Source organism: Elephas maximus, chromosome 11 (genome assembly GCF_024166365.1).
Source record: "Elephas maximus indicus isolate mEleMax1 chromosome 11, mEleMax1 primary haplotype, whole genome shotgun sequence".
Taxonomy (NCBI): domain Eukaryota; kingdom Metazoa; phylum Chordata; class Mammalia; order Proboscidea; family Elephantidae; genus Elephas; species Elephas maximus.
This window is the reverse complement of record NC_064829.1, coordinates 92543568-92570390: the sequence shown is the minus strand read 5'-3', so window position 1 is coordinate 92570390 and position 26823 is coordinate 92543568. Positions and strand designations below refer to the sequence as shown.

The 26823-nt window shown below is 44.5% G+C and overlaps 1 protein-coding gene and 1 long non-coding RNA gene across 4 annotated transcripts; one reads left to right on the top strand and one right to left on the bottom strand.

The window, feature by feature from the left end:
- Positions 1–8846: 8846 nt before the first annotated feature.
- Positions 8847–17245, bottom strand: LOC126085033 (leukocyte-associated immunoglobulin-like receptor 1). 2 transcript variants are annotated; one of them, XM_049899966.1, is made up of 5 exons: positions 17155–17245; positions 16469–16504; positions 13360–13479; positions 10204–10254; positions 8847–10043 (listed from the first exon to the last, which is right to left on the bottom strand). In XM_049899966.1, the coding sequence occupies exons 1-5, from the start codon at positions 17186–17188 to the stop codon at positions 9853–9855; spliced, it is 432 nt and encodes a 143-aa protein (XP_049755923.1). In that variant the 5' UTR covers positions 17189–17245; the 3' UTR covers positions 8847–9852. The 2 variants fall into 2 exon arrangements, with proteins under 2 accessions (XP_049755923.1, XP_049755924.1); XM_049899967.1 differs by lacking the exon at positions 16469–16504.
- A 2208-nt stretch (positions 17246–19453) lies between these two features.
- LOC126085036 (uncharacterized) lies at positions 19454–26823 on the top strand. 2 transcript variants are annotated; one of them, XR_007519159.1, is made up of 3 exons: positions 19454–19616; positions 23066–23627; positions 25037–26823. It is a non-coding gene; the product is annotated as an uncharacterized LOC126085036 (long non-coding RNA). The 2 variants fall into 2 exon arrangements; XR_007519158.1 differs by lacking the exons at positions 19454–19616; positions 25037–26823 and adding an exon at positions 20090–20353 and having other exon boundaries at positions 23066–25034.

Here is a 26823-nt window from a genome sequence, read left to right as displayed (position 1 = left end):
CCTTGTAAAATTAGAGAAGGAGGTCAGATGCAGCCCCTGACATGACATTTTTACAGTGCTTGTCAGAAGTGGGATTTGTTACAATGGCTCCAGACCCATGAAAGCATGGGATTTTGTAAGAGAAAGAAGGAAAGGATGTGGGAAGTGTAACTTTTGATTCTTAAAATGGTTACTTTGGTGGTTGTTACCTGTAATGGCTGAAAGGAAAGTAAGAGATGTTACACTGAAGCTGAAGGGAGAAAAGCCTCACCTGGAGTGCTTGGGCAAGGTCTAGGCCAGATAAATGGGATGGGTAATAGGGGACAAGGGTCTTCTGGTTCTACCCAACCAGAGGCCCAAGGCCATATGCATATGAATGGGAAGATAGTTAAGGTGTGGAGAAGAGATGAAACTGGAATGTTTAAAAAGGTTTTATGTGTTTGAGTGTACTACGGGTATTGAATGTTTCTCCTACTTAGTGTTGTAAAACAGACTTGATGTATGATAGAAATGGATATTGGGTATGATAGATTATAGAGAGTGTGTAACTCTGCCTTCAGCCAATACTTGATGGGATATGCTAAAAGGGAAACCAGAATTTGCCCCAAAGAAACATAGGCTGTTGGTTTGTATACGGTAGCCCTGTGTTGGGGGCTTAGGTTGAAAACCTGAGTCCCACTCAGAATCCTTCAGAGTCAGGAAATATGCATTTGAAAAGATGTGCAGAAACAGTCAGGATCACTAAGAGGACAGGAGATTTGTATTTGAAGGAAGGACTTGCAGGAAAAAAAAAAGTGACTATTTTGCTTTTTTAATTTCAAGCAAGCACTTTGCCTTTGGGTGCATTAAAAAAAAAAAAGCCCTTGCCCTTGAGTCGATTCCAGCTTATAGTGACCCTATAGGGTGAAGTAGAACTGCCCCATAGGGTTTCCAAGGGGTGGCTGGTGGATTTGAACTGCTGACCTTCTGGTTAGCAGCCCTAGCTCACTGTTGCTCTTAAGCGTTGTGTCACCAGGGCTCCTTTGGATGCACTGAAGCAGGAAAATCAGTGCCCATCAGAAAAACCCCCTTCCAGGACTGGAAGTTAAAGGGAGCCAGCAAGTAGACAGCTTAGTATGCTCCCTTAAGATGACCACCTGAGGGCAAGAGATGAGTGGAAGTGGGAGAGGCTCAGCAATGAAGAGACAAGCTTAGTCTGGAGAATGCCCACTGGTGCCCATTGAACCACCAATGGGGACTAGGGATGAGAGAGAGAGAAGGGACTGGCTGGTCTGAAGTGCAAGGAGGTGTGTAGGAACTCCCAAGCCTCACTCCTACCATGCCATTTTCACACTGACATTTAGCTGACTCTTAGGGGAAGCACAACTTGCTTCCTGGCCTGGGCATGTGGGTTTTGTTTCTCTCAAACACTTCCCATCACTGACTTCCCTGTTTCTGTAAGTAACAGCCTCTTTCTCTTCTTCACTCTCCATTAGAACCTCTGAGTCATTTTTGTATCCTTGGTACCTCTTCTTCCCTTGACCATGACTTTTCATTCCATACTGTGAATTTTGATTCATGCTTTGGGCAAGAGCACTAGTTGGGGGTCATTCCCAGGTTTTAATTTAAGGTATGGCTGTTACATTTACTGACTGTGACCTTGAACATTTTCCTCATTGTAGAAAAATTATTTAACAACTCCACCTCTCAGGGTTGTTTTGGGAAATCAGCAGTACCTCTGATTGGCACATGGAATGGGCTCGATCTAGTGTAGTTTCAATGAACAGATTATGACAGGTGGCATAAGACCAATTATGGTAAGGACAGCTAATTAAAATAGAAGCCCCTAAAACTGCCCTTACCCAACATGGTAAATCAGAAACAATACCATATACTGGGTGAAAGGTAGAAGGTCATGATGACTTAAGGGATCCAAGATGGCTGGTCCTCACCTAGAATTATATACACTGACAAATTATTGTTAAGAGTGAAGGTGATTTGAAAAGGGCCCAAAATCCATCAAATGGGGAAAAGACAGTCTTTTTAACAAATGGTGCTGGCAAAGCTGGATGTCCATCTGCAAAAAAATGAAATAGAACCCATACTTCACACCATACACAAAAACTAATTCAAAATGGATCAAAGACCTAAATATAAAACCAAAAACTATAAACAGCATAGAAGAAAAAATATGGTCAACACTAGAGACCCTAATACACGGCATCAACAGGATACAAACCTTAACTAACAACACACAAACTCCAGAAGATAAGCTAGATAACTAAGATCTTCTAAAAATTAAATACTTACGCTCATTGGAGACTTCACCAAAAGAGTAAAAAGAGAACCTACAGACTAGGAAAAAACTTGGGGCTATGACAAATCCAACAAAGGTCTAATCTCTAAAATCTACAGGAAAATCCAACACCTCTACAACAAAAAGACAAATAACCCAATTAAAAAATGGGCAAAGAAAATGACCAGTCAGTTCACCAAAGAAGACATTTAAGCAGCTAAGGGTAACAGGCACATGAGGAAATGCTCATGATCACTAGCCATCAGGGAAATGCAAATCAAAACCACAATGAGAAACCATCTCACCCTGGTATTACTGGCATGAATCAAAAAAACAGAAAACAACAAATGTTGGAGAGGCTGCAAGGAGATTGGAACTCTTATGCACTACACTGCTGGTGGGAATGCAAAATGGTACAACCAATTTGGAAAACTATAAGCCACTTCCTTAGAAATATTACATGAATCAGCAATCCCACTCCTAGGAATATACCCTAGAGAAATAAGAGCTGTCACATGAATAAACATATGCACACCCATGTTCATTGCAGGATTGTTCACAATCCTAGATGCCCATCAACAGATGAATGGATAAACAAATTAAGGTACATATACACAATGGAGTACTACGCAACAATAAAGAGCAGTGATGAATCTGTGAAGCATCTCACAACACAGATAAATCTGGACAGCATTATGCTGAGTGAAATAAGTGAATCACAAAAGGACAAATATTGTATGAGACCACTACTGTAAAAACCCATGAAAAGGTTTACACACAAAAAGGGACAATCTTTGATGGATAGGAGGGAGGGGAGAGGTGGGGATGGAAAAACGCTAAATAGACAATGAATGAGTAGTGACTTTGGTGAAGGGTAGGACTGTGCACACTACTGGGGAAGCCAGCACGGCTTGTCCAAGGCAAGGTCATGGAGGCTCTGCTCCATACATACATTGAAACTCCCTGAGGGAACAAATTACTGGGCTGAGGGCTCTGGGAACCATGGTCTCAGGGAACATCTAGCTCAATTGGTATAACATAGTTTATGAAGAAAATGTTCTACATTGTACTTTGTTGAGTATATCTGGGGTCTTAAAAGTTTGTGGGCAGCCATCTAAGTTACTCCACTTGTCTCACCCCATGGGAGCAAGGGATAATGAAGAAAATCGAGGACACAGGGGAAGGATTGGTCCAGAGGACTGGTGGACCGCAACTATGACAGCCTCCACTGAACTGAGTCCAGCACAGCTAGATGGTGCCACTGAGTGCTCTGACAGGGATCACAGTGAAGGGTCCCTGACAGAGCTGGAGAACAATGTAGAACAAAATTCTAACATACAAAAAAAGACCAGACTTACTGGCCTGACAGAGACTGGAGAAACCCCAAGAGTATGGTCCCCAGACACCCTTTTAGCTCAGTAATGAAGTCACTCCTGAGATTCACCCTTCCTTCAACCAAATATTAGAGAGGCCCATAAAATAAAGCAAGACTAAAGGGTTACGCCAGCCCAGAGGCAAGGACTAGAAGGCAGGAAAACTGATAATAGAGAACCAAGGTCAAGAAGGGAGAATGTTAAATGTCGTGGGGTTAGTAACCAATGTCACAAAGCAATACATGTGCTAATTGTTTAATCAGAAGCTAGTTTGTTCTGTAATCCTTCATCTAAAGCACAATAATAAAAAAATAAAAGTGAAGGTGAAAATTTCACCAGTGGGTTAATGCCTGAGATCTATGGGACTTATGTCATCTCTTACCTGGTGGGACTTCTTCTTCATATAAGAATCCACTGGATCATGGAGCAATTCCTTGAGGTACAATGAACATATAGGGAATCATGTCCTTTTATGCAATATTTTTTTATTAAGGTAAAATTCATATAACATAAAATTAACTATGAGCCATTTTAAAGTGTAAAAGTCAATGGCATTTAGTACATTCAGAATGTTGTGCAACCTCTATTTGTTCAGGTCATGTCTGTCTAATCTTAAGTTTATGCAGTTAAAAGAGATTCAACAACCTCATAGTCACACTTCAATAGGACACCTTGTAGGAAGATGATTTATTTCTACAATGCTTTCTTCGAATATTGGTTATAATGTTGGAGGCTCAGGTCAAGAAACTATTGAAGAAGCAGAACCAGGACTGGAAATCCATCTTTATTCACTCGCAGTTCTATAGGTTTTGGTAAGATACTGCACTGGTCAGATCTACTTGGATTCCCATGGAGCCAGATGTGGCCTAGAGTGATCACAGCTGAACTACTCTAGCTGTAACAAGCCTTTTCCTTTTTCCAACGTACTGTACAAATTATAACCCCTTCTCCTTGTGCAATGACCAGAGGAAAGCTAGAGATCAGTAGTTTATTAAATATGGCTCCCTCTCCCTCAGCCTCACTGATTGTCTCCTGGTTGCCAGGTACTTTTTTGGGTTAGAGATAGAACTTTCACAGGGTTCTGGGCAGGTCACTGTAGCCCAGGAGGTACTGGCCAGAGCTGGAGATGAAGTGGCCTTTGGAGTCATAGAGGAACTACAGGCAGACACGGAGATGTCTTTCCAGTTAGTCCTGTGACAGCTGTGTGGTGCTATAATGGTGTTGTTCCAATTATGGACATAAGGTTTCATTTTGTTTAGGATTTCTTTGGGAATTTTGGTGTGTATTGCTTTCATCATTTTTACAAAAAAATGTGACATACTTTCAGAGAACAGCTATATTCAAGTGATTTTCTTCCCAAGTTCAAGAGTATAGTAAAATCAGAGAAAAGACTAGAGTGATTATGGAAGCCTTTGAAGGCCCCGAGTCACTTGCGTTAGAGGCTAGTCTTCTGAGCTTACAGACTGTGCTGGTCAGCACTGAATAAAGATGTGAACAGGTCCACCTCTTCACTGGAGGATACAGCAGACTTTCTTGACAGAGATCAGAAGAGAAAGACCCCTAAAATTTTATTTCATGTAATGATGATGGCTTGTCTTGAAGGACAGACACAGCCACTGGAAGAGGCATCGAAATCCCTTCAATCACAAGTAAGTGAGGTAAAAAATTTCTTAAATGCACATCAAAGGAATACAGAGCAACATCAGAGAGAAACAATTCATGAGTTTCAGGAAAATGTTCAGTTTCAGGAAAGCTTGTCCAAGAAGCTTTTGAAAGGAAGGACAGTGCAGAAACTGAAGGAACTGGTGGAAAAAATGCTTCAAAATTTCAACATGGTCAAAGAACTTCCAGTTTAAATGAAAAGTCTCCGAGTAGGCATCTTTACACTGTGGCAACGCACAGTGAGATTCAAAAGCTTCAGCTGAAACTCCAGTTACTATCTGAACTACACAAAGAACATGAAATGGTACCTTTGCAGAAAATTAGTGGAGCATTGGAATTACTGCTTAGAAATAGAGAACACTTTTTAAAGTGTATGAAAATATCAGCATTACACATTAACACTTTGACTCCTACAGGAACATGGACAAAATCCTAAAGAAACAATTAGAAAGCATCATTTCCTTCCATCAAAAGCAAATTAGCTCCCATGAGAAAAAGTGCTCAAGAAAGTTGGTTGGATTAGAAAATAACATAATCCACCACATAAACAAAAGAATCACATGATCATCTCAATTGATGTAGAAAAGGCATGCGGTAAAGTCCAACACCCATTCCTGATTAAAAAAAAAAAAAAAAAACTCTCAATGAAACAGGAATAGAAGGGAAATTCCTCAGCATTATAAAGGGCATCTATACAAAACCAACGGCCAACATTATTCTCAATGGAGGGAGGCTGAAAACATTCCTTATGAGAACAGGTACAAGACAAGGATGGCCTTTATCACCGTTCCTAATTAACATTGTGCTGGAAGTCCTACCTGGAACAACGAGACAAGAAAAAGAAATAAAGGGCATCCAAATTGGTAAGGAAGAAGCAAAACTATCCCTATTTGCAGGTGATATACGATACTGTGCATACAGAACCCAAAAGACTCCACAAAAAAACTAGTGGAGCTAATAGAAAGACTCAGCAGAGTAACAGGATACGAGATAAACTCAGTTGGATTCCTATACATCAATAAAGAGAATTAAGAAAAAGAAATCAGGAAAGCAATATCATTTATAATAAAATAATAATAATAATAAAATTATATCATTTATAATAGCCCCTTAAAAAAAAATACTTAGGAATAAGTCTAACCAGGGATATATAAGATTGAAACAAAGAAAACTACAAAACACTACTACAAGAAACCAAAAGAGACCTACAAAAATGGAAAAACATACCGTGCTCTTGGATAGGTAGACTCAACATTGTGAAAATATCAATTCTAACCAAAGCAATCTACAAATATGCAATCCTGATTCAAATACCAACAGCATTCTTTATTGAGATGGAAAAACTAATCATTATCTTTATATGGAAAGGAAAGAGGCCCGGGGTAAGTAAAGCATTATTGAAGAACAAGAACAAGGTATATTGAAGAATAACCTACTATACAGCTATGGTAGTCAGAACAGTCTGGTACTGGTACAACGACAGATACATTGACCAATAGACAGAATCTAGAATCCAGGTGTAAATCCATCCACCTACGGTCACCTGATCTACTACAAAGGTCCAAAGTCCATTAAATGGGGAGAAGACGGTCTTTTTAACGAATGATGCTGGGAAAACTATACATCCATCTGTAAAAAAATGAAACAGGACCCATACCTCACACCATACACAAAAACTAATTCGAAATGAATCAAAGACCTAAATATAAGACCAAAAACTGTAAGATCATGGAAGAAAAAAATAGAGTCAACCCTGGAGGCCCTAATGCATGGCATAAATAGGATACAAACCATAACTAACAATACACAAACACCAGAAGATAACCTGGATAACTGAGATCTTCCAAAAATTAAGTGCTTACGCTCATCAACAGACTTCACCAAAGGAGTAAAATTGAACCTACAGACTGGGGAAAAAAAAAATTGACTATGACATATCCGACAAAATTCTGATCTCTAAAATGTATAGGAAAATCCAGAACCTCTACAACAAAAAGGCAAATAATCCAACTAAAAATGAGCCAAGGATATGAACAGATGCTTCACCAAAGAAGATATTTAGGCAGCTAACAGACATATGAGGAAATGCTCGCAATTACTACCTATTAGAGAAATGCAAATCAAAGCTACAGTGAGACAACATCTTACCCTGACATTACTGGCACAAATAAAAAAAAAAAAAAACTAGAAAATAAAAAATGCTGGAGAGGCAGCAGGGAGATTGAAACTCTTATGCACCCTCACAATAGAGAGTCCTGCACAGAGCTGGAGAAAAATGTAGACCAAAATTCAAACTCACAAAAAAAGACCAGACTTACTGGTCTGACAGAGACTAGAGAAACCTCGAGAGTATGGCCCCTGGACACCTTTTAACTCAGTACTGAATCACTCCTGAGGTTCACTCTTCAGCCAAAGATTAGACAGGCCCATAAAATAAACAGTAATACACATAGCTCAACCATGTATATGTGACTCAATGGGCACACCAGCCCGGGGCAACGACGAGAAGGCAGGAGAGGACAGGAAAGCTGTAAGAATGGAAATGAGGAACCCAAGGTTGAGGAGAGAGTGGTGACATGTCATGGGGTTAACATCCAATGTCACAAAACAATACGTGCATTAATTGTTTAATGAGAAACTAATTTGCTCTGTAAACCTTCGCCTAAAGCACAATTTTAAAAAAATGCAAAAAAAAAAAAAAAGAATGACAAAGGCATTGCAACCAACATCACACAAAAAAAAGTTGTGTGTGAATTTTTGAATGAGAAACGAATTTGCTCTGTAAACTTTCACCTAAAACGATAAAAAAGAAGCAAAGAAAGTTGATTGGTAGTTCTGTCAGCCAAGAGAAAGCTCAATGATATAAAAAAGAAAAAAAAAATGATCACAACAGACAAAAATTGACTAAATTAGAGTTTGAAATTCAGGATTTTCCAAGCGGCCCCTTTGTGCAGGCAATTCCACATGCAGTCCACAGTAGCAGTTCAAGGGAGTCAGCAACCCCCACATCATAAGGTGCCCAGAGGAGGCGGAAGGCTGAGCTGTGAGGGTGCAGGGATCAAGGGTGGTATGCAGGTTTGAGTCAGGTTAAGGCAGCCAGCCCCTGAACATCCACAATCACAGCAGGACATCCGATCTGTAGTCCTTCCTTAAATTCTTATTACTGTCTTTTTAGTTTAATTTTGGTTACTTAACTGGTGATGCATTTAGTAATACTGAAGTTTTATGTAAAGACAATTCCTAAGATATTATCACCAGAATATAGATCTTTAAATAGAATTCTTAAGAATATATTTTCCCGTTTCATTGGACCCTCTAGACTTAGATTGCATAAGTACTGAATTTTAATTTTATTAATCGGTCCACTATTAGACTATATTTGAAATTTCATTGACCAGGTAGAGATGTTTGAAACTTTAAAGATTATTTTTATACGCTATGAAGTAGGACAAGAAATATCACAAGTAACTTCATATTTACCTCAGAAATAGATGGTATTAAAAAAAAACCACACATACAACAAAAAGAAACCAAATCAACAGATACCACACCACAGCTGAATTTCATTAGTATTTTAATGAGTTTATTCATAAATTTCTAGATTAATCTTGGGAAGTTGATATGTGGCAAGTATTTGTTTCTTACTTTGTCTCTTTTCCTTTTAAATATTTGTTTTGTTATTTGTAATATTCTTTGCTGTTTAAACATTTCTAAATTTTATGCAGTCAAAATAAGTATATTTGTATGAAAAAAGTGAAGCTTTGATCCAATTTACTTTAAAAACAGCAGCATTTACTGCTAATACAAGGCAAGGAGATAACAGGCGCTGTCAAGAAAGGCTCCCCCAGGCTTTTGATCCAAGACACGTGAGATGATGAATGTTAGATTAGAAAAGGACAGAGACCATTCCAAGAAGAGAAGAGAACGGATGCGCCAAGGCCAAGGGAAGGTACAGTCAGAGTCTCCCTGGGTAAGGAAGGTGACAGAGGGTCAGTAGTTGTGAACACTAGGCCCATGAGTGTCGAGTTCCCAACACTCAGCATACAGCTAGACTCCAGGAGGTGGAAGGTCTCAGGAAGATTCCAACCTGGGAGTCCTCAGCTCAGATATGTAAAGGGTCACCCCTGAGTTCTGATACCACAAAACAGAGAGAATGAAGACTGTAGATATGGCAGCTCCAAGCTGAAACTGAGTGCAGGGAAGAAGTAGGAGAGGAAGATAGAGGCTAGAGGGAAACGGTATCCATGATTTAAAACTCGGAGGAGAAAAGAGAATCAGGAAAGTATGGGACGAGGTGTTGTGATTTTCAGAATCAGACATGGAAGCAAACCCTTAGAGACTGGAGACTGACAGACAAGAGAAGGAATACAGCACATCAATCGCTTTCCAGAACTTCCTGTCTGGGCCCTTCTCCCCCCTCTCCCCTCACTGTCCCAGGGGCAGGGTCTTCGCTGGGAGCACCTCCAGCACACTGCCCATGGAGGGCTCTGCTGTCCTTTAGGTTCCAGCTATGAGCGTCAGAGTCCTTGGGGATGCCCTGCTGCCCCTGGAGTCTAATCTTTCTCACGGATGCCATCGTGTTTCCATCCTGGACCAGGAGTCTAAAACCTCTGACTGGCACCATCTTGTCTCCATTCCATAGGGCCACGTTGGGATCTGCATTTGCTGTGCCAAGCTTCTGCCAGAATCACCACCAGCATTAACAAGATCACACCCGCCAGGACCAGACAGACACAATTTCTCACCGTGTAATTCTGGAAGGTGGGGGCAGGAAGCAAGACAGTGGGGTCATGGACAAGCGGACAAGACCCATCCCGACCCAGACTCCTGAAATAGGAGCTCCTTCACCACTTTCTTGGCCAGACCTTGTCTCCACTCAGCACTTCCCACTGGGCAGAGCTCCAGGTGGCTTACCTGTCTGGAAGCATGCTTCTGTTGGTGAGGGATTGATGTCACTAGGGACTCCTAGGAAACAGAAAGAGCTGGTACAATGCTGGGGGTAGCTTTCCTTCCCATTCCCAGGCTGATCTCAGCTTCCTGAGTCTTCCCCATGACCTTGACCTTCTCTTTAGCACAAATGCCCTTGCCCCTGACTCCCATAGATCCCTTCTCCCACCTCCTTCTCTGAGTGCACCTGGAGCCCAGGGGTTCACTCCCCACACCCCAGTTCTCACAACCAGTCAACAAGGCCATGAAGGAAAAAATTCGGATCTTCCCTTGATCAAACTTAGCTCCCTTATCTAGGGCAAGACACCCACCTTCGTATATCTCAGGATGAAAGGAGATACCAGTGCGCCATGACTGTCTGCCCCACCAACTGCAAAAAGCCAAAACTCCTGCTCCCCCTTCACAGCAGGGGGCAGAGACCCTGACCCCTGACTTGTCAATGGCCCGTCGTGTGCTCCCAGCCCTAAACTGGCTGCCCTGGCTCTGACAGAAGGGTGGGACTGCCTCTGTTCTACTCTACCTCATCACAGCCCTTCTGACTCCTGGTTCAGTTTTTGTATGTTCCCAGTCCCTCCATTGAAATACCAGCATCTGAGAATCCTGGAAAGAAATCTGGAAGAGGCTGACGTTGGGACACTCCTGTTTCCAATAATTCTGTCCAGCCATCTCCATGTGTCCCCTACTACCTCCCAATACCTAAGGTCTCCTGGGGACATGTCCTGAGTGTTCAGTAAGAAGGACCATGGGAGCTGATGGGGATGTCACAAGGTCCCTTGCTGGGACCTCCATTCCAGTGGGTCCCAGCGAGCAACTGCACATGGAAGTTTGGCTGACCGAATCACGGTATTCGTAGGCCCACAGGGAAGTCACCCTTCAGTACCCGGTGTGGTCTCAATCACCAAGTGCCATAAAGATGAACCACTCCTCTCAAAAGGGAATCTGTTTCCCAGGGTTCTAAGGGACCCCACAAAGTCGTACTCCCTCCTGACATCACCATGGGGCCAGGCTTGGTCAGAAAAGTTCCAAAAACCTTGATAGAGAAGAAGGCTTGGTGGTAATAAGAACCACTCCCACCCCTCCCTTGGACATAAACAGAATTCAATCTTCCTCCTTACTGGGAGCTTCATTTCATCCTCTTTGCCTCTCGGTATCTGTTTCCCTGGTTTTCTGTTTTTCTACGCACGCACACACCCCTCTATATCTCTTATCCTAGTCCCTCCACCTCTGCAGAATGCAGTGAACAGTAAGACCTTGGCCCTTAGCGGGCAGTGTAGAACAGCATTAAATCCTGATATCTGGGATCTGCAAAAGATTGGGAGTTCCTATCCACCAGCGGCTCCTTGGAAACCCTATGGGGCAGTTCTACTCTGTCCGATTGGGTCGCTATGCATTGGAATCTACTAGATGGGGCAACGGGTTTGTTTTTTCCCCTTTTTTGGTTTGGGATCTGGCTGCCAGGGCTGAATTCAGCCTCTGCCAGTTAAAAGACTTGTGACTGTGGGCAAGAAGTTTTAACTTAGTTTCTTCTTGTTAAAATTAAAAAAAAAAAAAAAAAAGAGGGGGGAGTAGAGGGGAGGGGAGTAGAGAGGACCAGAGTAATTCCTCCCTCAAGACGTTGCTGTGAGAATTATGTGCTTTAAACAATGCCTGGCACAGAGTTAGTTTTCAATCATTGTTAGTGCTGTTATCACAGTCTTTGTGATGTTTAGGGCCATCCTTTGCCCAGGAGATGTCAATTCCTTACTCTGGTTCCACTGGCCCCTAGTTCTAAGCCTATGGCAGGGGCTGGGTCCCAGAGCCCAATTCACAGCCAGGGATCCCTAGTAACCCACCTCCAGGCTACAGCCTCTGCAATTCAGTAGCTGAGGAGTGGGGTTATATGAGTGGGGATCTGAAAGCTCCAGAGGCTCCTGTGAATGGACCAGGACAAGGATTGAGGTCTTACATGGCGTCGATAATGGTCTGTCCCTCTCTGCCTGGCCCTTTTCTCTCCTGAGTATCCATTTCGAGACCACATCTGACCATCTCTCAATCACAGGCAACAGCCAAAGATTCTTGAACATATTGGGTGGGGGGAAGAGACTGAAAGAGATATCCCCTGTGTCACTCAGCTGAGGGCTGGTCACCCCCTCTGCATCTCCATCATGAGCTGTCTGGACCTTTCCCCACCCCCAGTCCTGTGTCTAGTGTGGAGGTCCTCTGACCTTGGTCCTGTCACTACCTGTAAGACTCTAAGATCTGAGCCCTGGAAGGTGGGACCAAGGGCAAAAGACACAGGTATGGGTGGTGGGAGAAGAGCAGGCACTTTGCTCCAATATTTTTGACCTCACAGAATCAGCATAGAGCACCTGGGACGACATGCATTGGGTTGGAGCCTCATCATGGGATCCTGACTCCAGGACCTCACCAGTGAAACTGTGCCTGTCTCACCCGATAGGTTCCCCCAAAGGACTGTCCACTCCTAGTCTACTAGCCATCCCTGGACAGTGTGAATATGTCCAATGGGAGGGATGGACCACACCACAGGGCAACACATTGCCTGGGGTCAGAGTGATTTCTGCCTCAATTTAAGGGAACATTTAACATCCTGAGTAAAAAGATGCACATTCCTTTAAGGGAGTCTGTCCTGCAACCATTCTCTGGAGAGAGAAACCAGAGGGAGATAGGAACCCACTCCCTGACTAATCCAGCAGTACTCTCCCAACACTGGAGCAGAGTGTCCAGGTTTCCCACTGTGTCCACATGAGACCCAGGTCTCCATGAACCTCAGCGGTGTCTGAAGTCAGAGGGGACAGGTGTGCTGAGGGAGTCAGACAGGTGTGGGAGGAGAGGCTGGAGGAGGGCAGGGGGTCTGTGGAGAGATGGTGGGGCTGGGGACAAGACCCAGGACCTGGGGACAAACATGAGGAGAGAGTGTGAGAGGGCTGGGGGCTCCGGGTGGCTCCTCACCTGTCACCACCAGCTCCAGGAACTCACTGCGCTCAGAACAGATATTCCCTAAAGAATAGATGCAGTTATAATGCCCTGCAGTGTCTGTCTTCACTGAGCTGAAGGGGAATCTGGCTTCTGTCTCAGTCCCAGGAGAGATCTTCACTTGTCAGTGTGAGTTCTTTGCATTCATACCATTCTTCTCCAGTCGGAATACCTCAGCCCCAGGAGGGCCCTGGCACACGAAGGTCACAGACATCCGCCAGGGGATCACAGAGCCTGGCTCGGCTGAGGTGGAGGGTCTGGGCAGGTTCCCTAGGAAGGAATCAGCGGAAATGCCTTAGAGTCCACTCATGAAGAAATCACCATTCCACAAAAGTCCCCCACATCCTGCTGTACAACGCAATTACTTTAGTAAATTTACAGTGCTGTGCAACCATCACCACAACCCAAGTTTAGAACATTTCCACCATTCCCTAAAAACCCCTCACATCCATTTCACGTCCATTTTAATTCTCATCACTGCAGAACTATTTTCTCCACTTGACAATAAGAAGACTGAGATTTGGTCACACTTTTGGCCTTGCTCAGTGCCACACAGGAAGTATGTATGTCACTAAACCATACCAGATCCCATGAGCATCTCTGCAGAGCCCAGCTCTGTCTCTGCCCATGACAATTTTCCAGGGAATGGAGAGGTGGAAGGGGAGGCAAAGGATGAGGATGGCCAGAATGTTCATGGGGACTTCTAGAAAGGGAAGGAGGAGTCTGGGGTTGGCAGGAATGAGTCTAGGGCTGGGGCCAGTCCTCGCTGGGATTGTGTGAGGTGCAGGGGCAAGGGTCTGCAAAGCTGTTGTGGGAAGCCAAGGAGAGGTGTGGGTAACACACCCAGCACAGGTGTGGTTCCCAGTGGCTGCCCAGCAAAAGAGGGGCTTTCTGTCTCTAAGGCAAGCCCTCTGTTGAGCAACCACCTCTGGGTTTTCCTGTGTATTTTCTACATCCATCTGAGCCTTATTTCCATTTCTTCGTTATTAAGCCCCTTAAAAAAAACTTTGGCCAGTCTCAACTTGACTGAAGAGGGTGGGGAGAGAAGGGTTTGAAACTCTGAAACAAGAAGCCTGCATCAAAATTAGCAAAATCAGATGGGGATGAGTCAGGACGGGCCTTGGCCCCACCACTGGGGCTGGTGAAGTTTCTATTCACATATTCATTCACTCACTCATTTATTCACTCACTCATCCTTTCACTCACTCTCATTCATTCATTCATTTACTTATCATTGATTCATTTACTCATTCACTCATTTATTCACACAGCCACTCTTTCTTTCAACTAAATACTATTTTCTTTCCTCTCTATCTATGCGTTTAGATATTCTTTGCATTCACCACTAATTCCACATTTATGAGAAGGTCAGACATGATTCCACCCCTCTTGGAGCTAGAAAGTCTAGGAGGGAGGACAGACACTGGCTAATAGTTGTCCAAATTTACATTACAAACTGTAGTAAGTGTCCTCAGGGGTGAGCCCAGGAATTGAGGGGGCCAGATGAAGGGAGCACTGACTCCTCCCTGAGGGTCTCTGAGCTGAGACCTGAGGGATGAGTTACCTCAGCTGAGCAGATACGGAGTGGAGAAGTCAGTATGTGAGAGAGTCCTCTGTGAAGTGGGTGTGCTTGAAAAACTGAAAGAAAACCAAGGTGTCTGGAGATAAGTGAGCCAACAGCATGGGGGCCAGATGTGCTTGAGAAAACACAGGTCAGATAAAAGGGAGACTGATACTATCTGAAGAAAAACCCTGGGAAGGTTTCAAGGAAAAATAAAATTTTAGCTTAAAATCTGAAAAAAAAATTTAACTGAAAAAAATAAATAAAATGAAATAAAAAAATAAAAAATAAATTTAAAATAAATATATAAATAATGAAAAATATAAAACAAGTGAAAAAATTTTAAATAAAGTAATTCGATGTAAATTTACATGATTACAATTGTGCTTTTAAAATGCAAATAGCCATCACTTTGGTGTGGAGAATGGAGTAGTAGAGAAGCAAGAATGGGTACATAGTGGAAGTAGACCCACGGGGTGAGGAGAGGGGAGGCATTGCAGCCATGAGGCTGAGAGATGGAGGTGGCCTGGATGCAGTCGGGGAGAGAGTGTGTAAGAAGACTTGAGAAAAATATAGGAGGTAAAATCAACATTCTTTGGTGATATGTAACATGTGAGAGGAGGGTAAAGATGGGATCTAGGATGAATTCTCAAATTTTGCCCTTTGGACTGTGATAGTCTGTCAAGGTGAAGTGGAGGGAGGTCTTGGCTTGTACGGAGAGAGTTAATGGCCAGATTTGGGCATGTCGAATCTGAGCTTTTTTTTTTTTTTTAATTTTGCTTTAAGTAAAAGTTTACAATTCGAGTCAGTTTTTCACACAAAAACTTATACGCACATTGTTATGTGACCCTAGTTGCTCTCCCTATTGTGATAGCACACTCCTCCTCTTCACCCTGTATTTCCCATGACCATTCGACCAACTCCTGTCCCCCTCTGCCTTCTCATCTCACCTCCGGTCAGGAACCGACCACATAGTCTCATGTGTCTAATTGCGCTAAGAAGCCCACTCCTCACCAGTATCATATTATGTTTTATAGTCCAGTCTAATCTTTGCCTGAAGAGTTGGCTTGAGGAATGGTTTTAGTTTTGGGCTAACAGAGAGTTCGGGGGCCACATCCTCTGGGGTCCCTCCAGTCTCAGTCAGACCATTAAGTCTGGTCTTTTTACTAGAATTTGAGTTCTGCATCCCTCTTTTCTCCCGCTCCAACAGGGATTCTCTGTTGTGTTCCCTGTCAGGGCAGTCTGAGCTGTTTTTGGTGCATCAAATGGAGCTACTAAGAAGATGTAGTCTTTGGATGGTGCAAATAGTTAAGCACTTGGCCACTAACTGAAAAGTTAGTGGTTCGAGTCCACCCAGAGGCATCTCAGAAGAAAGGCCTAGTCATCTAATTTCAAAAAATCAGCCACTGAAAACCCTATGGACCACAGTTCTACTCTGACACACATCAAGTTGCCATCATGAGTTGGTGTCAACTAGATAGCAAATGTTTTGTTTGTTTGTTTGTTTTGTTTTCTTACTAAGAAGACAGGTGGAGAATAGTAAAGAGAACTGGGCTACGGTCATACATGTGGGGTCATTTGCAATTTGGGGTATATTTAAGGGTCTCCCCCCAGTCCCTCCCACAGTCAGCATCATTTTCACCAAACAGTTGCCCATGGAGTAGAGAAGGGGCTGGGAAATTTAAAGACATGACTCACCATTTTGTGCTTGGGTCGCTGGTCCCAGGCAGAACACTGGAAGAGAAGCCCCAGTGAGAAAAACACCCACCACCCTATATCCTAACTCGGATGCTACCAAGGGATGGCTTTGATGGGGGAAGAGGGAATTTGTCGTCGTTGTTGTCAGTTACTGTCCATTCTGCGCCACAGGGTTTTCAACGCTGTGACTTTTCCAAAGCAGATCAACAGACTTGTCTTCCAAGTCGCTTCTGGGTGATTTCAAACTGCCCACCTTTCAATTAGTAGTGGAGGACAAACTTTTGCACCACCCAAAGACTTAAGAGGGAATTTGGCCTCCCATAATTTCCAAACTACCCTTTGTCAACATTATCTGACTATATAATCCTTCTTACTCTGAAATTGTTTCAAGACAAACTCCCAAGCCCCCTCTTCCAAACACATTAGTCCAGCCCTTCTTAAATCGGAACTCATCCCCAACCCCCCACCACCCCCATCCCCGTACCCGGTTCTGAGACCCAGCCTTCTGTGCTCAGACTTAGACCCGCGTGAGAGGTGAGTACGCAGACCCCTGGAGTGGACGCCGTTCCTCTCCCAGGTCCCAGAATCTCCCGAGTGGAGTCAGGACTGAGCAGGGAACTGGACTCCCGGCCCCGACACTATCAGCCGCCTGTCCTCTAATCCGTCCGCGTCATTCCCGGACTCACTCAGGCCCAGGAAGGCGGTGGGCATGAGAGACATCGCGTAGCCCGGCCTGCCCTGGAACCAGTGGAGGACAGTCAGAGCCCTGCAGCAGACTCAGTGAACAGGATTTCTTGGCTGGGCCCTGTTTCGAAATTTCTACAGCAACAGCCTCCCGCAAAGGGGAAGGGTTTTTTTTCTACAGTACTTTCCACTCTTCCCACCCTGAAACGACGGGGTCAAGAGCTGTGGAGCAACTTGGCTGCTGAAAAATATTTCATATCCAAATGCTTGAATGCACCTGAACTTAACCTCTAGACCAAACCCCCTACAGGTTAGTGCTAAATCTATGGGGCCAGGCTGAACACAGGTTATTAAACAAACTGACTTGAATGTCAGTCCCAACCCCACAAACTATGACCATCTGTTCTTAGGCAAGACATTATGCCACTTTAAGTCTCCAGTTCCTCGTATTAAAAGTAGGAACCATAAAATCCTCCTCCAAGTATTTAATAGTGCTGTTGTTAATTGCTATAGAGTAGATTCCTACTCGTGGTGACCCATTTGTGCAGAAAAAAAACTGTCCATAGGATTTTCAAGGCTGTGACCTTTTGGAAGTAGATCGCTCACCAAACCTGTCTTCCAAAGCAACATTTAAACCGCCAACATCTTACCTAGTATTCAAGCGCTTAACCGTTTGTTGCCACCCAGGGACACAACCAAGTATTTAGCACATCAAAAATGTCCGACTGGTAGAAACAATAGAAAAGTCCACCAACAGATGAATAGATAAATAAAATGGGGTATATATACACAATAGAATACTACCCAGACATAAAAAGAAACGAAGTCCTAATGCATGCTACAACATGGAGGAATCTTGAAGACATTTGCTGAATGAAATCAGTTGCAAAAGGACAAATACTGTATGATCTTGCTTATATGAAATAAGCAAATGTATAGAAACCAAAGATTATCAGTGGTTACCAGGAATGGAAGGGAGAGGGAAATGGGGAGTTTTTCTTAGGGGGCGCTGAGTTTATGTTAATGATAAAAGAATAACTCAAATAATTAGCACTAAGAACTATTAGTGATAATAGTTGCACAATACGAAGAATGTGATCGATGCCACTGAATTTTCCCTGTAGAAATTTTCGAATTGGGCAGTGTTTTGGTGTGTATATTTTCAGCACAATAAAAAAAGAAAAAAAATAAAAGGAAGACGAGATCCCCAGAGTCAAACTGAGCTCCAAACCTGGCTCTTACCTTGAGGGCAATGAATCCAGTTTTATTTTCATAGCCTTGTAAGTTGTAGGGGGCAAAGGATAAAGCCCAGGGGTAGTCCCAGTTAAGGAGTCTAGGGAGACACTGTCTTAATTAATTGGAACTTTAGAGTGTGAGGGTGTAGGAGGCTGGGTCTGGTAGGAATAGAATGGGATTGTGGTGGAGGACACTAGGAAATGGCAGGAAAGCCTCGGTAACAGCAGACTTGAGCTAGACTCTTCGCTTCACTGCCAAGTAATGTGGTCTTGGTCTACATCTTGGGCAGAAGAGTTTTTAGAGCATCACTGTTGTCATCTATAAAAGTAGGGAGTAACCCCCAACCTGCAAGCCCGTTTAGCAATCAGTGAGGTGTGGTATGTAACACAGCATTACAGATGCCCGGAAATACTGATTCCTGTTCCCTACATGCGAACTTCGGGTTGAGCAACCATCTCTCTATTTTTCCTTTTCTATCTTTCTTACCTTTCTGTTCTTATTAAAGCTATTGGGAACACCGTTGTCTCTCAACTGCTCTAGAGCCCCAAGAGTGATTTTGGGACCTCAGTGTAGAAATATTGTGTCAAAGTTAGAGAAATTGAAGGGCAGGAGGCAGCGGTGGGCCCTGACACCCAAATGAAGCTGGTAAATATTACATTCATCCATTCTCTCTTTTATTCATTCTACCATTTATCCATTCATTTATTCTTTCAATACATTCAATACATACACTGCGTGCTATATACATATAGCTGGATGTCTTTTGGCATAACTACACGTTTGCTAGCACACAGGTTGGTGTCTTCAAATAGGCCAACCAGATAGGCCTCACTTGCCTCCTGCAAAGCACCGATAGCTGCACTCTGGAAATGCAGATCTGTTTTTGAAGTCCTGGGCAATTTCTCATACCAGACGCTGGCAGGAAAGTTTGCAAATCAGAAGTTCAGTGGACTTCTGATAACATCGGATTTCCAGAAGTGCCACAGTAGCAGGCTGTGACGACTGAGGTTTCTTCATCCCTCCAGTAGAGGCTTTGGCAGCCAGTCGCTTCCTGAGTGCTTTAAGACGGGTAGATTTGCGCGGGCAGCCTGCTTTGTACTTGCCCTGGTACAGAGATCTCCTCATTTACCCCCCTCCTCCTTCGGCTGGAGCTCGGCGAGCTAGAGGCGGCGCTGGCGTTAGACGGAGAGTGAAGGTGGTGTGGCAGTGGCTGCGAACACAATTCTAGGTCGGTTAATTTTCTGTTATGCCCATTGTAGCTCATTTTTTAAAAAAGCATAATGCATAGAAGGATGTCTTTGATAGATTTTTTAAGGGAAAAAAGCAGGTTGCCAAAGCGTCTGTAAATTATTTTTCACGTTGAGAAAGAAAAAAAACTGATACGTATGCTTGAAAAAACCTGGGAGAAATAATAACAATAGCCAGCATTTTCCAGATAAATACAACGACAAGGCCATGCTTTATTTCATTCAAACATCATTAAAAGCCTTATGAGGTATAGTCCATCCATAAGGAAATTAAAACCTAGAGAAGTTAAATAGTACTGCAAGAAGGTGATCTAAGGTATAGTCACATGTATAAATAGGTGGGTGGGTGTGTGTGTGTGTGTGTGTGTGCATACGAGAGAGAGACAGAGACACATAGAGAGAGTATGTTCCACTTGAAACAGAGAAATTAAGTGCAGGATGTCACAAAAGAAAACAAATTATTTGTTATAATTAATGTTATGTGTCAGCTTGGCTAGACTGTGATTCTCAGCACTATATAATTATCTTCCATTTTGTGATCTGATGTAAGGGGAGTTTCCTTGGGGGCGTGGCTAGCATCCATTATATATGTTCTGGCAAAGCTCTCTCTCTCTCAACCCTGCATCTGACTCATCATCTGCCCTCTTGTTCTTGGGACATGAGCCAGCACCCTGCCATCGGACCTCCTGATTTTGGGTTTGTCAACTCCTGCAAACATGTAAGTCATGATAAGTCTCCAGCCTGATGCCTGGCCCACAGCTTTGGGACTTGCTAGCCTCCACAACTGTGTGAGCCATTAAATAAATCTCTCTCTTTCTCTGTCTCTTTCTCACTCTCTCTCTCTATGTATGTGTGTGTGTGTGTGTGTATATATATATATATATGTAGGTACGCATCACCGCCTTTGCTCCTCAAGAGAACCCAGCCTAAGATGGCGTTTTAGTCTGGGTTCTCTTGAGGAGCAAACCCAGTGAAATGTATATACATATATAGAGGGAGGTTTATTTCAAGGAAATGGCTCATGCAATCGAGGGGGCCGGCAAGTTCCAAATCCATGGGTCAGGCAGCAGGCCGAAGGCTTCTCATGACTCATGTGGTTGCAGGGTCTGATGAACCCAAAATCTGCAGGACAGATGTCAGGCTACTGGCTCACATGGTTGCAGAAGGTGGCAAATCCAAAATCTGCAGGTCAGGTGGCAGCGAGGCAAATGCAAGATCAAACAAGAGCAAGTGAGCTTTGCCAGAACATCTCTGTATATTTTGGATGCAAGCCTCACCCCCAAGGAAACTCCCCTTCCAACTGATTGGCTGCTCACATCAGATCACAAAATGGAGGATGATTACATAAAACTGAGAATCATGGCCTAGCCAAGTTGACACATAGCATTAACCATCACACAAAGACACAACTATGAGATTGGGAAGCAGATCTCTGGAGGAAATCAAACTAGAATACAAACAGAAAATGAAAACTCAGTGCAAGTTAAAATTGAGTAGAAAGGCTGGGATCTCACCCTCTTTGCAATAGGACAGAAACACCCCAGCCCAGTGGAAGGCGGCCTTTCCTGAATTCAGACATAGAGTCTGGTACCTGCATATGGGTCTGCAACCCTGGCATCTAGTAGTCTCCTTGGGCAAATTATTGCATGTTTCAGTCCCCAGTTACTTCAAGTACCCATGGGAGCAAGAATAGTACATAGTGTGGAAGGTATATGAGGATTGAATGCATTGATGTTTGCCTGGAACTTAAGTAGCAATTACACCAAAATAAGAGCTATCCAGTGGAGTCCCTGGGCAGTGCAAATGCTGGGCTGTAACCCAGAATGTAGATACAGCACCTTCAAGTTGGGGTAGCCTCTGGAATCAGGTGAGGGGAGAGAGAAGATGAAGAGGAAGACAGAGGCTGAAGGGAAACTGGATACATGGTTTAAAACCTGAGAGGGTGGGCAGAGAGATTCGGGTAGGAACAGGGCAAGGTGTTATGATTATCAGAAAGATTAAGTGTTGTGCTAATAACGGAAAGGTTGGCTGTTCAAACCCACCCAGAGGCACCTTGGAAGTAAGGCCTGGAAATCTGCTTCTGAAAAGTCACATCCTTGAAATTCCTGTGGAGCAGTTCTACTCTGCACACACAGAATCAACTCAATGGCAAATAAAAGCAAAAACAAGAGTTATCCAACTTTGTATTTATTTTTAAAATATTCTTTGTTTCTAATATATAACATTATTTAGTATGGGGCTTGTAACACACGTGCAGGTTTATTTTCTGTTTTATTTATTTTTTTAACTAAAGACACACCAAAAGTTAATGAATATAAGAAGGTCTTGCCACCTAGTGGTTGGCAGATTAACTTTGTTACATCTGAGTTAGCAAAGCGGTTCTGACCTTAGAAATAGGACAGAGACTGACTCGTCCCATGTCCACAGCAGTCTTGGGACATTCCTAGCCTGGGTGTTATATCATTCCCACATCCTCTCTCAGTACAGATGGTCCCGTTCCTGGGATATGGCCATTCAGAATCTCAGTTGTTTGTGAAGACACCTTGCTGTGGCATGGTTTTCAAATACAGTAGCAATCACAAACAATGCTAAATAATCAGGTGGGCAGTTATGGAACAGTGCCTCAATAGACTGTGAACATACATTAAGAAAATAGAATAGTGGACATGGGAAGACCATTCCAGTAAGAGAAGAAAATGGGATATGGGAAGGTGCAGTTCAGAGCCTCCTTGTATAAGGCAGGTGACAAGTGGTCAGTGGCTGTGACAGCCAGGGCAGTGAGTGTTAATTTCCTGACACCCAGCAGGCAGCTGAAATGTGGGACTTCAGGAAGAGGGAGATCGTGAGATATTCCAGCACGGGAGTCATCTGCATGGATGCGGAAAGGATCACCCCAAATGCAGTTATCAGAAAATGGAGAGAGTGGAGACTGTAGATATGGCACCTTCTAGTTGTGGTAACCTCCGAAATCTGGTGAGGGGAGGAAGAAGATGAAGAGGAAGACAGAGGCTGGAGGGAAACTGGATCCATGGTTTAGAACCAGAGGCGGGGTAGAGAGATTTGGGAAAGAGTAGGGTGAGGTGCTGTGATTATCAGTATCAGACGCTGAACTAAATCCATGGAGACAGAAGATTGACAGACCAAAGAGGGGATGGAGCATGTCACTGCTATTCCCTGATATCTTCTAGGAATGGGCTGGGATCTGGGTATGGTCTCTGAACTGCCCCAGGGGCAGCCTCCTCACAGGGCGTACCTGAAAGGCACAGACCATGGAAGGCTCTGGTCTCTTTTGGGCTCTGGATTCAAGCCTCAGAGTCTTGGGAATGTCCTCTGGGGTCTGGAGTTTAATCTTCCACAAAGTGTTGTCTTGTCTCCATCCTGGGCCTGAAGACTAATCTCTCTGATGGGTACCATCTTGTTTCCATCCTAGGCCTAGAGTCTGATCCCTCTGACTGGCATCATCTTGTCTCCATCCCATGGGACAATGTTGGAATCTGCACTGGTTGTGCCAAGCTTCTGCCAGAATTGCCACCAGGACCAGCAAGACCACACCAGCTAGGCCAATGCAGACAAAGTTCCCCACAGTGTAATTTCAGGAGGTGGGGGATGGAAACAGGACAGTGAGGCCACTAACAGGTGGACAAGACCCATCCCAACCCAGATTCCTGAAATTGGAGCTCCTTCCCCACTTTGACAACATGTTCTCAGGAGGTATTGGTCCCTGGAGAAGGACATCATGCTTGGCAGAGTACAGGGTCAGCAGAAAAGAGGAAGACCCTCAATAAGGTGGATTGACACAGTGGCTGCAACAATGAGCTCAAGCATGGCAGCAATTGTGAGGATGGCTCAGGACCAGGCAGTGTTTCATTCTGTTGTGCATAGGGTCGCTATGAGTCAGAACTGACTCGACGGCACCTAACAAAAACACAACATCCCCACTTTACTGTCCAGACTGTGTCTCTACCCAGCACTGCCCCCTGGCTGACTTCCAGGTGGGTTACCTGTTGGGATTCTGCTTCTGTGGTGGAATGGCCAGTGTAACCAGGGGCTCCTAGGAATCAGAAAGGGCTGATACAAAGCTGAGGCAGTCTTTCCTGCCCTTTCTCAGGCTGACCTCAGCAGTCTGAGTCCTCCTCTTGACCTTCCTTTTGGCGCAAATGTCCTGCCTCCCTTTGCTCCTTCTCCCCCGCCTGCCCCAAGTGCCCCTAAGACCCAGGAGTTCACTCCTGTCTCCCCCAGTTCCCACAACCAGTCAACAAGAGGGCACTGGGGCAAGACCTTTAAGCCTTCCCTTTATCAAACTCAGCTCCCAATCTAGGAGAAGTCACACTGCCTTTTGTTTCTCAACTCCACAGGAGAGGGGTCACCAGAGTGAAGAGAAAGGAGAAAACACCCTCAGCTTACACAAGTGTACTCTGCCCTCCCTCTCTGACCTCTGTGTCCACAGCTCTTCCCTGGTCCAGAGGGAGCTAGGAAGCCCACTCTCTGACCCAGCCCAGCAGTGCCCAGCCATGTCTGCCTCCTGATGCTGGTGTTGAGTGTCCAGGCCATCTGTGGTGTCCACATAAGACCCAGGTCTCCAGGGACCTCAGCAGTGTCTGAAGGCTGGGAGGACAGTGTGCTGAGGGAGAGCCATAGGATGTGAGAGGAGAGGTCAAGGAGGAAGGCATGGTTCTGTGGAGAAACAGTGGAGCTGGACACAGGACCCAGGAACCAGGGACAAACCTGAAGACTGAGCCTGAGACAGGTGGGGGCCAAGGGTGACTCCTCACCTGTCACCTCCAGCTCCAGGAACTCACTGAACTCAGACCAGATATTCCCTGTGAAATAGATGCAGCGATAATGCCCTGGAGTGTCTTCACTCACTGAGGGGTGGGTAATCTGGCCTCTGTCTCAGTCGACTGAGTGAGTACTCATCACATGCACATCTTGGTATGACTTTCCCGCCTTCACCAGATGGAATAGCTTAGTCCCCGGAGGGCCCCCACATGATGGTCACAGGCTTCTCCAGGGGAACCACAGAGCCTGGCTCAGCTGAAATGGAGGGTGTGGGCAGGGACCCTAAAAGGGAATCAGAGCAGGGATTTCAGGGTCCACTTGTGAGGAAGTCACCCTCCCTCTCTGTATAAGGGACTGCAGTAAGGTAACGCAGAGACTGTCATTGCCTCCATAACGTCTGTGCTCCACTTCCTCATTTGTATCAGACCTCCGCTTTCAGCTGGGCACTCTGCCTGGTGGAACAAAAGTTGACATTTGGCAACCCAAGGATCAGTTATGTGTAGTGTGTTCGCATAACTGTGTAAGGAGTCTTGTTGGTGAGATTTCCAGAAAAGCATCTTAAAGGGTGTTAATTAGGCCAAGAGGGCCCTTTCCTTATTTCCGTCTTTCATTATCCTTCCAGCCTGCAAACAGATGGCTGGAGCAACAGCAGCCAACCTGGATAAAGAAGTGAACTTAAGAGTGGTGGTCATGAACTTAAGAACAAGATTATGGAGCATAAAGAGGAACTCTATATCCCTGGTGACATTCTGAAGTTGCCACAGGATCTCTGGGCAAACTCCCCAGAGACCGCATTTCCATGAGAGAGAAATAAACTGCCAGCGTGCTCTCCATGAATGCAGCTGACGTGAAACCTAATTTATTCAAACAAGGCTGTGATGGTTAAGATTGTGTGTCAACTTGGCTGGACCATGATTCTCAGTGTTTTGGCAGTTGTATAATGTTGTGATCACTTCCTTATTGAGATTCAATATGTGATCACCCCCATGATGGAATCTGCTGTGCATAGCCAATCAGTTGAAAGGGAGTTTCCTTGGGCATGTGGCTTCATTGAATATATAAGCAGACATTCTGACAAGGCTCAGGGGCTTTTTGCTTATGTTGGATCTTATAGCTAGCTCCTGTGTGTCTGACTTCCAGTGCTTAGGACTTGAGCTAGCAGCTTCCTTCAGTCTTGCCTGCCCATCTTGGGATTCATCGATCTTCACAGCCTGTGAGCAAGAGCCCTGCTGTCTGACCTGCCTATCTTGGGTTCGCCAGCCCCTGCATCTACGTGAATCAGGAAACAACCCTAACCTGACCCACGGACTTGGGACATTCCAACCTCTACAACCTTGTGAGCCATCTCCTTGATACAAATCTCTCTCTCTCTCTCTCTCTCTATGTATATACGCTTTAATGGTTTTGCCTCTCTAGAGAACCCAGCCTGAGACAAAGACTTTCTGTTGTAGAACATATGCAGTGTGCTGATATCTGCTCATGATACACTACATGATTTTAATTTCCTCCAATTTACAGAAAAGGACACAGACTTTAGTGAAAAGATGGGTCTTCCTCAAGGTCGCACGGTTATTATGTGGCAAAGCCTGTCTAGATCCTAAATCAGTCTCTGTACAGAGTTTAGCTCTTTTCTTTTCCTGCAGCTGTTTCCCAAGAAAACAGAAGTGGAAGGAGAAGATGGTAAAGATTGAAGGAGTCAAGTTCATTAGTAGAGGCTTTGGAGTACAAGATGTAGAAGGACAGGTCTGGAAATGCAGTGTGATGGATTGCTTTTTGTGTGGCCTTTCTTGCCATGGTCTTGTAACTCCACCCACGTGATTGGGCGGGACTGTGAAAATAAGGTAACTGTGGCCCACCAAGGTCAGTTATGCCAACCTGCTAGGCTTAAAAGAGAGCCAATTCCAGAGCAGAGAGAGGATCTCACCACCAAGGGAGGAGAGCCAAGAGCAGAGTGTGTGGTTTGGACATGGATCCCTGCACTGAGAAGCTCCTGGAACCGGGAGACAGAGAGATAGAGAGATGTAACACTGAAGATGGCAAGAAGCAGTGGCAGAGAAACAGCAGCAGGAGAGACCAGCCGGAGACCATGTAGTGGGCTTCCTGGCCCCCCGAGCAAGAAAGCTGAGTGCCTTTGGATGGGAGGCTTGCTGGCAGAGTGGAATGCCTCCAGGCCCTTAATGGCAGAGCTAAAACAACTTTATAGCACTTGCCTGAGCAGGGCAGAGGCCGAGGGCCAGGGAGAGGCCTGCCTGCAAGCATGGCTAGGAAGAGGCTGTCCTGATGGAAGAACTGTATCCTGAGCATTTCTGAACCTAAATTGTAACCTGTTACTTCCTCAATAAACCCCATAATTGTGTGTACTGCAAGTTCTGCATGGCCATTGCAGTGAATTATCAAACCCAGTAGAGA

Bases quoted from the DNA above. Each gene is read 5' to 3' on its own strand.
- LOC126085033 (XM_049899966.1), bottom strand. From the start codon at position 17,188: ATGTCTCTCATGCCCACCGCCTTCCTGGGCCTGA. The intron at 16,505-17,154 runs GTGAGTCCGGGA...CTTCTCTTCCAG, and splicing joins CACCGCCTTCCTGGGCCTGA to TGTTCTGCCTGGGACCAGCG. The intron at 10,044-10,203 runs GTAAGCCACCTG...CCCACCTTCCAG, and splicing joins AGAAGCATGCTTCCAGACAG to AATTACACGGTGAGAAATTG.